The 18,420-nt window shown below is 35.5% G+C and overlaps 1 protein-coding gene across 8 annotated transcripts in view; it reads right to left on the minus strand.

Annotated features, from left to right (window-relative positions):
- Positions 1-5,857: 5,857 nt before the first annotated feature.
- The window catches only part of KIAA0586 (KIAA0586 ortholog), a 105,840-nt gene continuing 93,277 nt past the window's right edge, over positions 5,858-18,420 (minus strand). For 6 of the 8 annotated variants that reach the window (XM_067028411.1, XM_067028410.1, XM_059059633.2 and 3 more), the window contains exons 31-32: positions 12,139-12,204; positions 5,858-6,198 (exon numbers count right to left, since the gene is read on the minus strand). In XM_067028411.1, coding sequence (XP_066884512.1) covers positions 6,047-6,198; positions 12,139-12,204 — 218 coding nt within the window. In that variant the 3' untranslated portion in view covers positions 5,858-6,046. The remainder of the gene's footprint in view (positions 6,199-12,138; positions 12,205-18,420) is intronic. The other 2 variants (XM_067028414.1, XM_067028415.1) reach the window with 1 other exon arrangement.

The raw sequence follows: 18,420 nt of genomic DNA on the forward strand, positions 1-18,420 counted from the left end.
TAAATCAAAGATTATACTTCTACCTTAAACTAGAAAAGGCAGGTGTTCTGATTAGGGTGAAAAAACTACCAACACCTTTAAATAAAAAATGCTTTTGCTAAAAAGCAGTTCTAAGAAGGAAGTTTATAGCGATATAAGATTACCTCAGGAAACAAGAAAAATATCAACCTAACCTGACAATAAAGGAACTAGAAAATGAACAACAAACAAAACTCAAAATTAGTAGAACGAAAGAAATAATAAAGATCAGAGCAGAAATAAATGAAATAGAGACTAAAAAACCTGTAGAAAAGATCAATGAAACTAAAAGCTGGTTCTTTGAAAACATAAACAAAATTGCTAAATCTTTAGACAGACTCATCAAGAAAAAAAGGGAGAGGGGCCAAATCAATAAAATTAGAAATGAAAAAGAAGTTACAGCTGACACCACAGAAACACAAAGGACCATAAGAGACTACTACAAGCAACTATACACCAATAAAATGGACAACCTAGAAGAAATGAACAAATTCTTAGAAAAGTACAATCTCCCAAAACTGAACCAGGAAGAAACAGAAAATATGAACAGACCAATTACCAGTACTGAAATTGAATCACTAATTTAAAAACTCCCAACAAACAAAAGTCCAGGACAAGATAGCTTCAAGGGTAATTTCTACCAAACATTTAGAAAAGAGTAAACACCTATCCTTCTGAAACTGTTCCAAAAAATTATAGAGAAAGGAACACTTCTGAACTCATTCTATGAGACCACCAGCACCCTGACATCAAAACCAGACAAAGATATCACAAAAAAAGAAAATTACAGGCCAATATCACTGATTAACATGGATGCAAAAATCCTCAAACAAAATACTAGCAAACTGAATCCAACAATACATTAAAAGGATCATGTGCCATGATCAAATGGGATTTAATCCCAGGGATGCAAGTATTTTTCAGTATCTGCAAATCAATCAATGTGATACATCAATTAACAAAACTGAAGGATAAAAGCTGTATGGTCATCTCAATAGATGTAGAAAAAACTTTTGATAAAATTCACCATCCATTTATGATAAAAACTCAAGAAAGTGGGCATAGAGGGAATATAACTCAACATAATAAAGGCCATATATGACAAACCCACAGTTAACATCATACTCAATGGTAAAAAGCTGAAAGCATTCCTTCTAAGATCAGGAACAAGACAAGAATGCTCACTCTTGTCATTTTCATTCAACATAGTTTTGGAAGTCCTAGCCACAGCAATCAGAGAAGAAAAAGAAATAAAAGAAATCCAAATTGGAAAGGAAGAAATAAAATTGTCACTGTTTGCAGATGACATGACACTATACATAGAAAATCCTAAAGATGCCACCAGAAAACTACTAGAGCTCATCAATGAATTTGGTAAAGTTTCAGGATACAAAATTAACATATAGAAATCTGCTGCATTCCTATACACTAACAACAAAATATCAGAAAGAGAAATTAAGGAAACAATCTCATTTATCATCACATCAAAAAGAATAAAATACCTAGTTCTTTTCTTTAGTTCTTCGCAGAACTAAAAGAAAAAAATTTAATTTGTATGGAAACACAAAAGACCCCGGATAGCCAAAACAATCTTAAGAAAAAAGAATGGAGCTGGAGGAATCACACGCCTTGTCTTCAGACTATACTACAAAGCTGCCGTAATCAAAACAGTATGGTACTGGCACAAAAACAGACATTTAAATCAATGGAACAGGAAAGAAAGCCTATGCACCTATGGTCAATTAATCTATGACCAAGGAGGCAAGAATATACAATGGAGAAAAGATAGTTTCTCCAATAAGTGGTGCTGAGGAAAATTGGACAGCTGCATGTAAATGAGTGAAATTAAAACATTCTCTAACACCATACACAAAAAAACCCTCAAATTGGATTAAAGACCTAAATGTAAGACTGGATACTATAAAACTCCTAGTGGAAAACATAGGCAGAACATTCTTTGACACAAATTGCAGCAACATCTTTTTGAACCCATCTCCTAAAATAATGGAAATAGAAACAAAAATAAACAAATGGGACCTAATTATACTTAAAAGACTTTGCACAGCAAAGTAAACCATAAACAAAACGAAAAGACAACCTACAGAATGGGAGAAAATATTTGCAAACAATGTGACAAACAATGGATTAATTTCCAAAATATACAAACAACTCATGCAGCTCAATATCAAAAAAACAAACAACCCAATCAAAAAATAGGCAGGATACCTAAACAGACATTTCTCCAAAGAAGACATACAGATGGCCAATAGGCACATGAAAAAATGCTCAACATTGCTAATTACTAGAGAAATGCAAATCAAAACTACAATAAGGTATCATCTCGCACTGGTCAGAATGGCCATCATCAAAATGTCTACAAATAATAAATGCTGGAGAGGGTGTGGAGAAAAGGGAAACATCCTACATTGTTGGTGGGAATGTAAATTGGTGCAGGCACTATAGAGAACAGTATAGAGGTTCCTTAAAAAAACTAAAAATAGGGCTTCCCTTGTGGCACAGTGGTTGACAGTCCGCCTGCCGATGCAGGGGATGTGGGTTCGTGCCCCAGTCCGGGAGGATCTCACATGCCACGGAGCAGCTGGGCCCATGAGCCATGGCCGCTGAGCCTGTGCTCTGCAATGGGAGAGGCCACAGCCGTGAGGCCCACATACCACAAAAAACCAAACAAACAAAAAACTAAAAATAGAGTTACCATATGATCCAGCAATCCAACTCCCAGACATGTATCTGGAAAAGGTGAAAACTCTAATTCGAAAGATACATGCATCCCAATGTTCACAGCAGCACTATTTGCAATAGCCAAGACAAGGAAGTAACCTAAATGTCCATTGACAGATGAATGGATAAAGAAGGTGTGGTATATACAATGGAATATTACTCAGCCACAAAAAGGATGAAATATTGACATTTGCAGCAACATGGATGGACCTAGAGATTATCAGACTAAGTGAAGTAAGTCAGACAAAGACAAAATGATACCATTTATATGTGGAATCTAAAAAAAATGATACAAAATGAACTTATTTACAAAACAGAAATAGACTCAAAGACACAGAAACCAAACTTATGGTTACTAACAGGGAAAGTGAGTGGGGAAGGGATAAATTAGGAGTTTGGGATTAACAGATACACACTACTATATATAAAATAGATAAGCAACAAGGACCTACTGTATAGCACACAGAACTATATTCAATATCTTATAATAACCTATAATGGAAAATAATCTGAAAAAGAATATGAAGTATATATATAAACTATGTATATAGTATAACTGAATCACTTTGCTCTACACTTGAAACTAACACAATTCTGTAAATCAACTATACTTCAATTAAAGAAAAAAGAAGCAGGTGGAATAAAAATATTTTAATCACAATAATTAAAATCATTTAAAATGCTTTTGCTAAAATTAAGAAACATCTTTCCCAAACAGAAAAAGTCCTGAAAACCAGAAACTCGAGCGGGGCGTGGGTAATGTTTAAAATGAAGCAACACTTAGAAACATTTCGGAAGCTTTCGTATATCAGAGACTTGTAAGTGAACATCAGAAACAAATTATGGGGCTTCCCTGGTGGTGCAGTGGTTGAGAATCCACCTGCCGATGCAGGGGACACGGGTTCGTGCCCTGGTCCAGGAAGATCCCACATGCCGCGGAGTGGCTGGGCCCATGAGCCATGGCCACTGAGCCTGTGCATCTGGAGCCTGTGCTCCGCAATGGGAGAGGCCACAACAGTGAGAGGCCCGTGTATCACAAAAAACAAACAAACAAAAAACAAATTATGATCCACAGAACAGCATTTTTCTTTTTCTTGTTTAATGGGAACTATTACAAGCAGACATGTCTAAAAGGCCATAGCAAAGAAAAATAGGTTCTAAAGTGAAACCTAGAGCATTTCAGTAACCAAATACCTGAGTGAAGCTGAGGAGCTCTGACGTAAGAAGAAACATGTGTGGACACATTTCTGAGTTTCCACAGGTTCTTGAATCTTCTATCTTCATTGAGAAAAAACACTCAGACTCTAAGTTTCCCCAACAATGGGTCCTACTAGAAGTTTAAGGAATTCTAAATTGCTCTTCAGTAATTCTCAACCGTGAGTGCACATTAAAATCATCTGGGAAGGTCTTTTTTCTTTTTTCATACCAATGCCTGGGTCCCACTCAGATCAATTAAATCAGAATCCCTGGATATGGAAACCAGGTATTTTTAAAGCTCCCAGAGGTTCTACTGTGCAGCCAGGGCTGAGACTCACCAGAAAAATGCTGAGAAAAGTCAAGGATGACTATAGTTACTGTGTTTGAATTTTAGTTGTCACAGAAAAAATTTTTCAGAGAGATAAATGTCTTTGCTAATGCTAGGCTGCCCTTCTTCTTATATGCTTACTGTCCAGTGTAGGATGCTTATTAAACCCCTCAAGATAATGACATCCACCATTAACTGAGCACTTACGTGGTGACAGGCACCATGGTGGGTGCTACCCCCAAAATAATTGATAATCCCCACTATCCTGCAAACCAGGTATTAAACCCATTTACCCAAGCAGCTGTGAAGGAGGGGTTTATTTGCCCCATCACAGACCAAGGTGAAGAAACTGGAATTAGAACATACATGTGTCCGATTACAAAGCCATGTTTTATTTTCTTTTAATTTTATGTATTTATACTTTTAAAGTTAATCCAGTCACATTTCAGAGGTTTATACACTATAAAGATTTATAAGGTGTACATGTAAGGTATCCACAGTAAATACAGTCATACCTAACTCCTATCACTCAACCTCTCTATCACCTAGCCACTCAATCTCCCTCCTTGGAGACCAAGTTAGTTGTTTTTCTTCTATCCTTCCAAATATATTTAATGGATACATAAGCAAATATGTGTATGTAAGCATATGTGTATGTACATGCCATATATTTGGATTCCTCCCCACCTCATTTTAAATGATGGTAGCATAATTCATACACTATATTGCACATGGCCTTTTTCACTTTAATAATATATCTCAGATACGTGGTATATATATATATATATATATATATATATATATAAAATGGAGTATTACTCCTCCATTAAAAAAAAATGAAACATTGCCATTTGCAGGAACGTGGACAGACCTAGAGATTATTATGCTTAATGAAATAAGTGAGACAAGACAAATACTGTATGACACCACTTATATGTGGAATCTAAAAAATAATACAAATGAATGTATATATAAAAGAGAAACAGACTCACAGACATAGAAAACAAACTTGTGGTAACCGAAGGGGAGAGGGAAAGGAGGAGGGACAAATTAGGGGTTTGGGATTAACGGATAAAAACTACTATATATAAAATAAATAAGCAATAAGGATTTACTGTATAGTACAGGGAATTATACCCAGTATCTTATAATAACCTATAATGGAATATAAATCTGCAAAAATACTGAATCACTATGCTGTGGACCTGAAACTGACATAATATTGTAAATCACCTATACTTCAATTTTTAAAAATCAATGAAAAAAAACTCCAATAGATCTCAGAGGTAATTCCATATCAATACATAAACATTTTAAAATTCTTCTTTGTGCTACCTAGTATTCAGTTGTACTATCACTTTTTTAATCAGTTCCTTACTGAGAGATATTAGATTGCTTCCAATTATTTGCTCTTATAAAAAATTTTTAATGAATAACCTTGAGCAATTTAATTTCATAACTAAGTACAGATAATTGTATCTGTAGAATAAATTTTTAGATGTCAAAAGTTATGCCCTTTCCACTATTCTACACTGCCTCAGGATTCTAAAAAATAACACAGACTCATGATGATATCCATTTAAATCATTTTATTTAAAAAGGTTACCTAAATACCCAAATTATACTTTTCATTTTAATAAAAAATTAAAAATTGTTTTTCTGAATATGTTGAAGGACCAAAATAGTCTGAGAGATAGTTTAATGCCAGAGAAAAATGACCTCAAAACCAGTAGCACAAACACTGTATTGGCTCTCACTTCACATTCAGAAGGTATCTGCTCCTGAGGATTCTGTGTCCCCCTGGACAGTGCTGATGCTCAGAGACTGAGAGCAGTCCTCCAGGTTCACTGAGGGTAGTGTGACGGACATCTTGCCAGGTGATGTCTGCGAAGTCAAGAGTGGAACTGCTTTACCACCTGTAAAAAGGAGAAACTCCTTCAGCTAAACAAGTGTACCTGAGTATTTATGTGCCTTAAACTTTCCTAAATAATACTGGGGATTAAAAAAGGATTGCAATTGCGATAATTTCTTTTCTCAAGGTGCTCAGAACTTGTCACAGAGATAAAATACACCCTCCTTTCCACTCCCACCCCTGAACAATTAAGAAACAACATGTTAAAAGTATATGTTACGATCTGAATGTTTATGTCTCCCCAAAATTCATATGTTGAAATCCTAATGCTTAGTGTGGTGGTATTAAGAAGTGTGGCCTTTGGGAGGTGCTTAGGTCATGAGGATAGAGCCCTCATGAATGAGAGTGATGCCTTTATGAAAGAGGCCCCAGAGAGTTTGCTAGCCCCTTCGACCATGTGAGGACAGAGGAATCAGGAAGAGGTGCCTTGATCCTGGATGTCCAGCCTCCAGAACTGTGAGAAATAAATTTCTGTTGTTTAAAAGCCACTCAGTCTATAGCATTTTGTTATAGTAGCCTGAATAGACTAAGACCGTATACAAGTGCCCAAAGCTGTGGTACAGATGATAAATGCTAGGTTAGACCAAGTCGGGGAGGCAGTTTGAAATGAATAATTCATTAATATGTTTAAAAAAACCCAGAGTTGACTACATATGTATATCTATCTGCGTATACCCTAATTCATTCCTCTAAGTTTAAAAAGCACATTGCCTAAGAACATAAAGAATGCCAACTTGGTACTATTTAAGACCACAAAAATCCTCACTTCAAATTTCATGTACTTACCATATATACATAATAATAAGCATCTTAAAAGTAAATTATCCTAAATAATCTCAAAGACATCTCTGAGTCAAGAGTCATAGTAATTTTTCTAAAACTCCTTTATACTTTTAAAATAGTTTCCACAGTAATAAAGTGAAATTTTCCATCAAGTTTTTATAGGGACCACAGTAAAAGTAGTCAGTTTGGGAGATTCAATGATGACTCAATCACAGCTGTTCAAGATGATCAAAATACTTGTAAAAGAAAAATTCCTTTCATATTAGGAAGTCTAACAAAGACTGTTTTAATATACCATTCCTTTTCGTTACTTGTATCAATTTATTTTTAATAAAAAAGGAAAGGGAAATAAGATTTCATATAATTATAGCAGTACTGCAAACTGTAATGCAACAGCATAATAATCCTTTAAGAAGAAAGCAATTATTATATCAATTTAAATAGAACAAATATTTTAAATAGGAAAAAACTTGTTGAAATTTAGCTCTGTCAGGATATGATAAAAACTAAAATTAAGAAACTTATTGTTTATAAACTTATGGTTTATTCAGTACTTGTAGTCCCTGTGTCTGGAATGATGCCAAACACATTTTAAATGCTGAAAAAGTATATATTAAATAAACATTCAAGGGACTTCCCTGGTGGGGCAGTGGTTAAGAATCTGCCTGCCAATTCAGGGGACATGGGTTCGAGCCCTGGTCCGGGAAGATCCCACGTGCCGTGGAGCAACTAAGCCCGTGTGCTACAACTACTGAGCCTGTGCTCTAGAGCCCGCAAGCCACAACTGCTGAAGCCTGCGCACCTAGAGCCCATGCTCTGCAACAAGAGAAGCCACCGCACTAAGAAGCCCGCACACTGCAACTAGAGAAAGCCTGAGCACAGCAACAAAGACCCAACACAGCCAAAAATGAAAATAAATTTAAAAAAGAAATAAATTTTTAAAAAAGAACCAATAAGAACTTCTTTTAAAAAATCTTCATAGGACAATACAAAGCCGTGATGCAGAATATACAGAATAACCAATAGAAGTATCCACGATCAGAGCTTACCTCGTCAATACAGTAAAAACCAACACAGGATATAACTAAGGCTTGAGAGCAAATTAATTTTCAACCTGCAAAATTAAATGTTATCTTCCCCCGATTAAGAAAAATTCCATTCCTTGCATTACTTACATATCTGTCAAAAACTACACTGATTCCAGATATCCTTCTTTTCTGTTATCCAGTTTCACAAAACTGCTTTTACATGTGCCTTTATTTTCTACTCTGCACATTAAATTACTGATTAAATTGTTCAGTTACGTAACAGGAGCTATAACTGTTTTTTTTTTGGACCTTGAAGAAGTTTCCAAATCTCAAGGAACATATTACATTCAATTATTGTAAAGTTATGCTATTTCTTGTAGTTACCGCCTTAGATTTACATAGCAATTAAAATTTTGCAAAGATCTTTTGCCCATCATCTTATCTCATCCTAACAGTAATTCTGGGAGGCACACAAGGTAAAGGTAACTGAGGCACAGAGATGTCAGAGTGGGCTTTTCAGAAAGCATATGCTCACTAACTAAACATCTATGCAAGCCTACTGTATGTGTGGAGCTAAGATGATGTTGAGAAGATGATACACAGGTGAAAAAGAAATAGTCCTCATCTTCAAGAAGCTTAAAACCTAGTAGTGGAGATAAACATGTAGAGGAATACTTGGTTTAAATTAGGTGGAAGTAGCAGTTGAGCTAGGACTTAAAAGATGTGGAAGGCAGTGAAGAAAAAGAGGACAACAAAATAAATGATGACAGAAATAAGAGAAGGACAAAGAAAGGTGAATAAAGAGAAAATAGAGGAACACAAAAGGGAAGTGTTAGATAAGTAGGAAGAGACCCAAGAATGAAGAGTCACACGATTAGCACTTACTTTTATGGAACTGGAAAGAAATTATCCTAAGAGGCAATGACCCTCAGAGTGGGCTGCAAAAGGCAGTTGACTTAGGAGAGAGGGATAAGAATGTGTCACTGAAATACACTAAGAAAAAAACCCCACAGATTTAGAAGGCCTCCAAATAATTATGCTACTTTTAACTCTAGTAACTGAGTTTTAATCAATGAGTTATATCAATAAAATGCATCACCTTATCTAAAGGTGTTTGTTAACGTACATTTTGGAAAGGTTTTTTGAAGCGCTCATTTACACGAGCTAAACAGTCACAGTTTTAGAGCTTTAAAAGAGAACTTTTTAGACTGGAAACTTTTTTTCAAAAGCATCACTGTTAACAGGCAAAAAGAGTCACATTCATATCCAGTTATGGCCCTCACAGAGTTTAATTTGTTTTTAAAGAAAATACATAATATCTTAATAAATCATCATTAAAGCAAACACAAATTTTACACCTATGGTAAATGTAGTTTGATGCTTTCAAAGTTTGACTTTTTAACTTTCCACCGTCATGTCATAACTCTATGATGTAATTGTTTCAACAGCTGTTTTCAGATTTGTTTTTAAAAAAGGGAGGCTATTCCTTGATTCCGTGGTAGGCAGTACATCATTTAACCTGGCATGCATTTAAGCGGGAGATGTCACTGAGCGAGACTATGTATTTGAAGCATCCTAAGTTGTATTTGTAAAACTCTTTACACATTTGAAATTCAATTTTTTTTGCTTTAAAAATATTTAAAATTCATAAAGAAATTTTGTTTTCTGTTCTTTTTTTTTTTTTTTTTTTTGTGGTACGCGGGCCTCTCGCTGTTGTGGCCTCTCCCATTGCGGAGCACAGGCTCCGGACGCGCAGGCTCAACAGCCGTGGCTCATGAGCCCAGCCGCTCCGCGGCATGTGGGATCTTCCCAGACCGGGGCACGAACCCGTGTCCCCTGCATCGGCAGGCGGATTCTCAACCACTGCGCCACCAGGGAAGCCCCTGTTTTCTGTTCTTTGATTGTAAGACTAAGGAACAGAAATTCTAAAACTAATTTATTCTAAGTAATAAAATAATAATACAGGATTCTTTATGTCCATTTAAGAATTTGCCTGTATATCACATGTATTTTTTAAAATACATATACAAAACTTTCTAAAAGCTTTTTAGGTTTAGATAATCCATTTCATCAGCAGGTTTTAGATTCTGACTCTAATCTTCAAACAGTTGGTAACCCATTATTATGTCTCTGTTATTTGCAAACTGAGAGGAATCCAAACAAAGCATTCTCTCCTAAAACAACATGAGGCAAGCAGAGAAAAGAAGTAAAAAATTCCTCAGTAACTTCACAGAAGAATGCAGCACCACACACTCCTCACTCAGATTCAGTAACTGCACATGGCATAAGCCACATAAACTTATGGGATTCTTCTATGAGTTGATGAATAGATAGTATGGTGACTTTAAATTGCCTGGATTTGGGTATTTCCACATGCAGATCAAGATGAGTTTCTTATACACTGCACATTTAAAAATAAAATTAAAAAGGAAACAAAGGTAATAATCTTTAATCAAGTACCCGAAGGATCTGAATCCAGAGTCCATGGATGGGTGACCCAGGATCTATCTGTGAATACCCTGAAACCATATGCAAATTATTTTCATATAAGTACAGTTTGGAAGGGAGGCAGGTAGTCATAGCTATCAACATCTCTAAGGGGTCTGTGGACCCTGAATACTCAAGAACATGTGCAGATGAATTACGCTCTCTGAGTTGTTTTCCCAGCCGTAGTGGTGAAATACAGGGGTCCCTCTCCTGTTAACTGTGGATGCCTTATTCTCTGAAGGCAATGCTACTGCAGCACTTAGGAGACTGTACTGTAATTATTTATGTGTCTGTCACTTCCACTGGACAATATATTCCTTAAGAGCATGGACTGCGACTTACACTCATTGTCTTCCGAGTGACTAGTACAGTAGGTACACACTAAGTATCTGTGACCTTATCGTCTTGTATTACTGTTATTTGCTTGTCGGTCTGTTGCTCCTGTTAAATGTGCCCCATGAGGACAAGGACTTTGTCTTGTTTACGTCTGCATTCTACAAAGTTGTAGCATAATGCTAGGTACACACTGGGCCTTAAAATGATTGCTGAACCAAACTGATTTGTTTCTACCTAAAGAGTCTGTGGTTCCTTATGGCTACCAGCTTGCTTAGACTCATGCTGACCAGATCCAGTCTTTAAAATCAACCCTGAGTTCCAGCAACACAGTTGCTTCCCAGCTGTCTATGAAAATGTTACAGTATTTCAGCTGTGTTTTACTGAGTTCTTGAAGCATTTTTTCCTGTCCACCCTGGGTTCATCTACTCTTGCTTAAATTCCTTGTTTAAGCAGCTGCTCAACTATCCTGCTGTATTCAATTCTCCTCGCATACTTAACCCAGCCCTACAGATTTTGCAACATCATAGCTTCAGTGCTTGAGAACAAATACTACAAGGCTTGATGAAGAAGATGCCTGGTCATTTGATGTTAAGTATATAGTATGTAAAATGAGATTTGCCTCTGCTTTACAGAATTAGTCAGTATTAAACATTTCTTTCCTTACTTTCATGTTTAAAAGATTTAAAAGATTTAAAATGTTACTATAGTCTCATCCCAAAATGTGTTTTAGAAACATACACCCTATTACATTTTTTAAGTTTACTATTGCTTCTGTTTTTTAAGTGAGTTGACAAATGCTTATTTTAAAATTTATAATTTAAGATAAAAATACAGCGGTTCCTATAGGAAGAATAAATGTATTGGCACCTGTAAAAACAAGTCCAAATCTTTTTTTCTCCAAAAAGCAATAGTTAATGTGAAAGATTTGTTTCTTCTTATGCCAGGTTCCAGCTGCTTCACTTTGTTTAAAACTGACTTCAAAGTTTAAACAGTGTCCTGTCCCAACAAATAACCTCCCCCAGATGGAATTATCTCGAGTACTAGCCTCAGTGCTCCGAATACCACACCTGCAGCCTTTTAATTCAACATTTTATAAACTTTCCAAAAAGGAAATGATAATTTTTTTTTTGTCTCCTAACTTTTGGAGAGTTGAGTTTAGTGCATGAAGGGAGTTCTATACCTGGAGTGAGTTTATAGATACTTTAAAAGAATAAAAAATTGGAATTATTTTCTTTACTGTGTTGATTATTATGAGAGAAAGAAAGAAGGAAATGAAAAAAATCTGAAACTTTTAAAGTAAAAAATCTTACCTGTAAATACGGATGCGAGGTACAGATTGGGTTCAATTTGTGTCCGATCCATATCACCTGGTGAAGCTACAGTTTAAAATTTTTTTTTCATAAGAAGATCAGTTAAGCATAGAAATAATCAGGATTCATTCCTGCTATTAAAAACAACAACAACAACAACCCACAAACCAAATGCACTCCCACAGCTACTTTCATAAAACCAGGCAAACAGAAGCCTGACCTTGTGGCCTAAATATAAAGAAGGAAGTTAAACAGCTGAATTTTAATGACCGCCAATAGAATAATACTTTACCTAATAGATTATTATCTTTATGCATCGAAGATTAGGGAAAGGGGGAAGCCAAGGATCATGAAAGAATTTTCATAATTATTTGTATTTAATAAGAGAAATTCATGGGCCATTTCTTCCAAGGCTAAAAGTTTTCACAGATTCTCTTACTTAAGGATTTAATCATTATAAAAAGAAGTTTAGAATTTCCCTTCTCCCTAGGCCAGCCTGGGGCATATTGCCCAACACAATCCATGTGAAAAAACCAGTAAAGTTGTCAGGGAGCACAGATGAACACTAGCCTGTTAAACCAAAGCCAAATTTTAATATTAAAATGAAATAGGCTGGGGAAAAACTCTTTTTATCGCTAGAGAATTATAAAGCCAAGAAAAGTTAAATAACTGAAGAGAGAAACCTGTGGTACATATAGTTCTCAGGCCAAAAAGATACGCTGGGTGCCTAAGGCATATGCCCCAGTTGATGGCATGCTGTTAACCTATGCTCTGAAATATAGTCAGTTACTGTTAATAACTACTGTTATTCAGAATGATTTACAGTATGGTATAATCAGTATTTTCTGATTTTCTCTAAGATAAAAATCAGTCATCTCTCAAGCTTCCTTTATTTCACGAAAATTTCAGGTGGATTTAAAAGAAGATAATTAAATTAAAGTGATTTTAAGCATTACACAGTTCGCTAAGCCAAGCAATAAATTCCCAATGGTGACAAACATTCATGTTAAACTATTGTAGTTACACTGTAGGAAACACGTATTTAAATGTTAAAAAATTAAATGCATAACAGTTTGTACCTCTTAATCCCCTACACCTATATTGCCCCTCCCCTCTCCCCAATGGTGACCACTAGTTTGTTCTCTGTATCTGTGAGTCTGTTTCTTTTTCGTTATATTCACAAGTTTGTTGTATTTTTTAGATTCCACATATAAGTCATATCATACAGTATTTGTCTTTCCCTGTCTGACTTATTTCACTTAGCATAATACCCTCCAAGTCCATCCATGTGGTTGCAAATGGCAAAATTTCATTCTTTTTTATGGCTGAGTACTATTCTGCTCTGTGTGTGTGTGTGTGTGTGTGTGTGTGTGTGTGTGTACACCACATCTTTTTCATCCATTCATCTGCTGAGGTACAACCTATTATGTATAAAATAAGCTACAAGGGTATATTTTACAACACAAGGAATATAGCCAATATTTTATAATAACTATAAATACAGTATTACCTTTAAAAATTATAAATCACTATATTGTACACCTGTAACATATAATATTGTACATCAACTATACTTCAATAAAAAACTTAAAGGCAATACAGATCAATGAAGAAAAATTAAAGCTTGAAAAGTATAGTTTTAGAAGAAAATATAGTTTTATAAGGGTAAATTTGTAGGTGAATACAAATTACTTATACACCAATAATCTGAAAATTGACCCAAATTGAGCATCTGACTTCGATAGTTTCTAAAAAAAAAAAATCTTTAAATACATTTTTTAAATCTTTAAAAGCATTAAAAGTGCTTACTATGATGTTACTATTAGACACTATCTACATTCACTTCCCCCTCTGCCTTTAAGTTTCTGAGCGTTAGCAGTGAGAGAAGTTACTGCTAGGCACCTTTCAGATTCTATATAGCACCTACAGTACAAACGTGGAAGCAGAGGTATCAGTACCACCGCAGAGGCCCCCTCCACTGAAGAACCATTTGTTTGTAGCAAGTAAATTAAACAGCAGTCTTCTCTGAGGTGGTTGCCTGGAAGCCCAGAATTCAAACTAATCTATTGTATTATAGTAAGAAATAAGCAACAGCATCCCTTTCAGACTAAACAAAACTGGGTGGAAACTAAGACAAAGAAAAAGAAAACCTACCTTAGGTCTAGCTAGGGTTCAATTAAAAAAATTTTTTTAAATACCTTTTATGTGTTCATCATTATTATACTAGGTATTGTGAAGGCCACAAAGAGTAAGACCTTGTCTCAATCCTCTTAAACTGGAGGACTTCCCTGGTGGCACAGTGGTTAAGAATCCTCCTGCCAATGCAGGGGGACACGAGTTCAATCCCTGGTCTGGGAAGATCCCACATGCCATGGAGCAACTAAGCCCGTGCACCATAACTACTGAGCCTGCACTCTAGAGCCCGCAAGCCACAACTACTAAGCCCACGCATAGCAACTACTGAAGTACACATGCTCTAGGGCCCGTGTGCCACAACTACTGAGCCTGAGTGTTGCAACTACTGAATCCCATGCACCTAGAACCTGTGCTCTGCAACAAGAGAAGCCACTGCAATGAGAAGCCTGCACACCACAACGAAGAGTAGCTCCCGCTCACCACAACTAGAAAAAGTGTACGTGCAGCAACGAAGACCCAACGCAGCCAAAAAAAAAATAAAAATAAAAAATTAATAAAGAAGGTGCTAAATAGTGTACCCGGATACTTTGGAAAAAAGAGTTGTGATACCTTTTTTAAACCAGTGATTTTCAACAGAGGGTTGGAAAGTCTGAATCACCCTGGGGCTTTCTCAAACCAACAAGGGCTCCCTTCTATTCTGACAGGCTCACACTCCAAAGGGGATTATCTCCCAAAGGGAGTTGCTGCTACAATGGAACACTCTTCTAAATTCATAATAACTAAATGGGAATTTTATACACTCCTTTTTTTTTCAATAAAAAATGGAGACTGTTTTCTCTAATATTCAGGTCCTTTGCTTAATAAAAACATTTTCTTGAAACTTTCAAAAGCAGCTTATTTTTGCTTTATTAAAAAATGAATTTTAACTAAAAAAATAACAACTATTTCATTAGTCCAAACCAAGTAAATGTTAGTCATCTCTTTATAGCCAACAAAAAGCTACATTATTATTAAAATTGTCTAAATTAAAATAACATATAAAATGTTATTTTTTTAAAGGAATGTCTCCAATAAGCCACTTCATAGGCTGAAGTAAAATTACTGCAATGCCAGATTTCCTAAAAGGACAAGAAAATAAATGGTTCCCTCCATTATCTTTCTTCATTTTCCCTAAGATGTCTACTTCAGTTCTTTGTATATAGTTGTTCAAGAAATATCCAGCTAACCAATGTTTCTGAAAACTTTATATGGAATGGATATAATACTCTATGATCTTTTATAGATCATTATCTAGAAAAAAATGCTTTTTTTCCATTCATTCTATACCGTGGTATGCAAGATAAAAAAATTTTTTGGCAAGTAAATAACAACCAGACACTCTTATTAGAGAGATGGCTGTAAGCTTGAGGCTAAAAGCACAGACTTAGAAGCTAAGCTACCTGAATGCAAATCACAGTGCCAACCACTGTGAGACCTGGGAGAAATACCACACTCCGTGAAGTATCACCACTTTGTGCTTCTATTTCCTCTTCTAGCTCATAGGTTTCTTATGATCATTAACCGGAACAATATATGTAAATAACTTAGAGCAGTGCCTACAGAGGCACTCAATAAATGGTAGTTGTATTATTATTTAACCTATGATTATTTTCTAACTTTTCCCAACTGACAAAAAATTGATCTCATTAAGACAATCTTTTCAAAATATATTTTGACAGGGAGACTTTTGGTTTAAGATCACATATTACAGCAGTCGAACTATTAGAGATCTCAGAGATGATCTTATCCTTACTAAGGAAATGGTGATTCAGGAAGGTTCACTGACAAAGAAATCAATGTCATAAATTAGTACTAGGAACTAAAAACCCATAGTAAACAGTTCTTTCCCCACCACCCAACGTTTTCATACTCTTCTACCAAGATGTATCTTCAGATATTGAGACCTGTAAGAATAATCAGAAATTATCTGTTCTACTTTTTAAAAAATTGTCAAGGAAGGAAATATATAGTATGTTGAAGAGCACAGCCTCTGATTTCAGAATTCGACTTGGTTTGACTCCTAGCTCTATCATTTATTAGCTGTGTAACCTTGGGCAAAATATGTAACCTCTCTGAGTCTCAGGTTTCTCAAATATGAAATGAGACGACTATTACCTACCTAATTGGGTTGATTAAGGATCTTAGCAGAGTGCGTCACATAAAGGAAGTAAACATAGATGGCAGCTATTACATATTGTCATTGCTGTTATTATAACCATAAACAAAACTCTCCTGTACCAAAACTGGGGGAGAATCTTTATTTCTACAATGATTTCTCCTAATGGTTAAAAAAAGAAAAAAAAGCCCACCATGTCAATATCAGAGTTGACTATTCTCATTTTTTCCTGTAGCTGCCTCATAATTGTCACTTGCTGGTGATAGGGTTTACTGGAAGTGTGAATACCGTGCTCTGCAGGTGAGGATTAAGGTAGCAAACACAACTTATACCATGGCCAATGTGCTTTGAAAACTGCTTATCAAGTTTGTTGGTTCTTACACTTCCTCATCCTGCTGTTCAAAACTGAGCAAACGTAATACTCATTGGTATTTAAGTGAAAGAATGAGAAGAGAAAATTTCTAAATATTTTATCTATAAATTTCTATTAACATTTCTGTGGAATTTCTGAGGGGATAATATTGACTAAAACTGGAGTCATAGGGCTTCCCTGGTGGCGCAGTGGTTGAGAGTTCGAGCCCTGGTCCGGGAATATCCCACACGCTGCTCGCGGCTGGCCCATGAGCCATGGCCGCTGAGCCTGCGCGTCTGGAACCTGTGCTCTGCAGTGGGAGGGGCCACAGCAGTGAGAGGCCCGCGTACCAAAAAAAAAAAAAAAAAAAAAAATTGAGTCATAAATTACCTATGAATATAATTTATCCTTTTACCTTTACCACAAAAGGCAAACGTGTTAACCTTTATTTAAATGTTTAAAAGTACCACAAAATAAAAACAAATGATCTTAGATTTGGAAATAGAATCCAAGGCTGGGAAAGCAGGGAAACTGCTGAAAAAGGTTTAAATGAGGGCACACCACTGGTACCTGGATTGTACCACTTGTACCCTATGCTTCTTCCAAACACTCACTGTATTTCAGTACTTTAACTTAGTTTAAATGCTCATTCAAAATCTTGTAGCTATATGGTGCCAATTTGAAAGTAACCATGTTGTATTTCAAAAAGTGGTATTTAAAAGGCTAGGAACCTGGGCTTTATGTTCTACTCTTGTATTTTAAAAAATTTTATTTTTGGTTGATAATTTATCTTCTGCTCTGTAATACTATCTTTAGTAAGAACCACTAGTATAGCAATACTTAAATCTGTAAATAATTATATTATTGTTTTAAATGAATTCTTTATGTATTTAAGAAAACCATATAGTACTATAGGACTGTTAACTGCAAAACAAGGATATAAAGATGAAGGCTTCCAAAACATGAATTTTTTAACCCCCAAAACAAGTTTTTAAATGAGTGACATATAGAATTTGAAACAAAATCTAATAAAGAGAAATCTAAAATTAGTAGCATTCAGAATAGCTGGTGCTTTTCTACTAATTTGAGTTCAATGAAGGAACAAAAAAGGGAATATTAGGAATATTATTAAAGTAGTTAAATATATATAGAAGAAGTTAACACTTTTGAAACAAATAAGTTACTCATTGGCTGCATATCTAATAGGTATACAACTCTCATCAATAATAGGATTTTCAGAAATAGTATCTTGGCAGCATAAAAGCTTATATTCAAATGCCAGGAAACTGATTGGTAATTCAGAAAATAGATGACCCACCTAACCTGAATGCAGACCATGATTTATTTGAATAATGTACACTCAATTATTAAGGCTCATTAAAAACCATTTAAGTGCTTGAATGCATTGCTGTGTAGTGTAATGACAAAGAGAGTTCCTGCCTTTCAGGGGCAGGAATATCTAGAGAGACATTCCAGCATTAAAATGTGGTTGAGAACGGAGAGACGATGTTTTAGTAGACAACTTTATCTACAAGGTGCTTCCTGTTGGTTGAACAGCCTATGACACAGCTACTAAGACAAATTCCTCTCAGATAATTCTTTATAAAAACATGCCATAATGGTTTGAAAACTAAAAGAA

Source organism: Kogia breviceps, chromosome 3 (assembly GCF_026419965.1).
Source record: "Kogia breviceps isolate mKogBre1 chromosome 3, mKogBre1 haplotype 1, whole genome shotgun sequence".
NCBI classification, from domain to species: Eukaryota; Metazoa; Chordata; class Mammalia; order Artiodactyla; family Physeteridae; genus Kogia; species Kogia breviceps.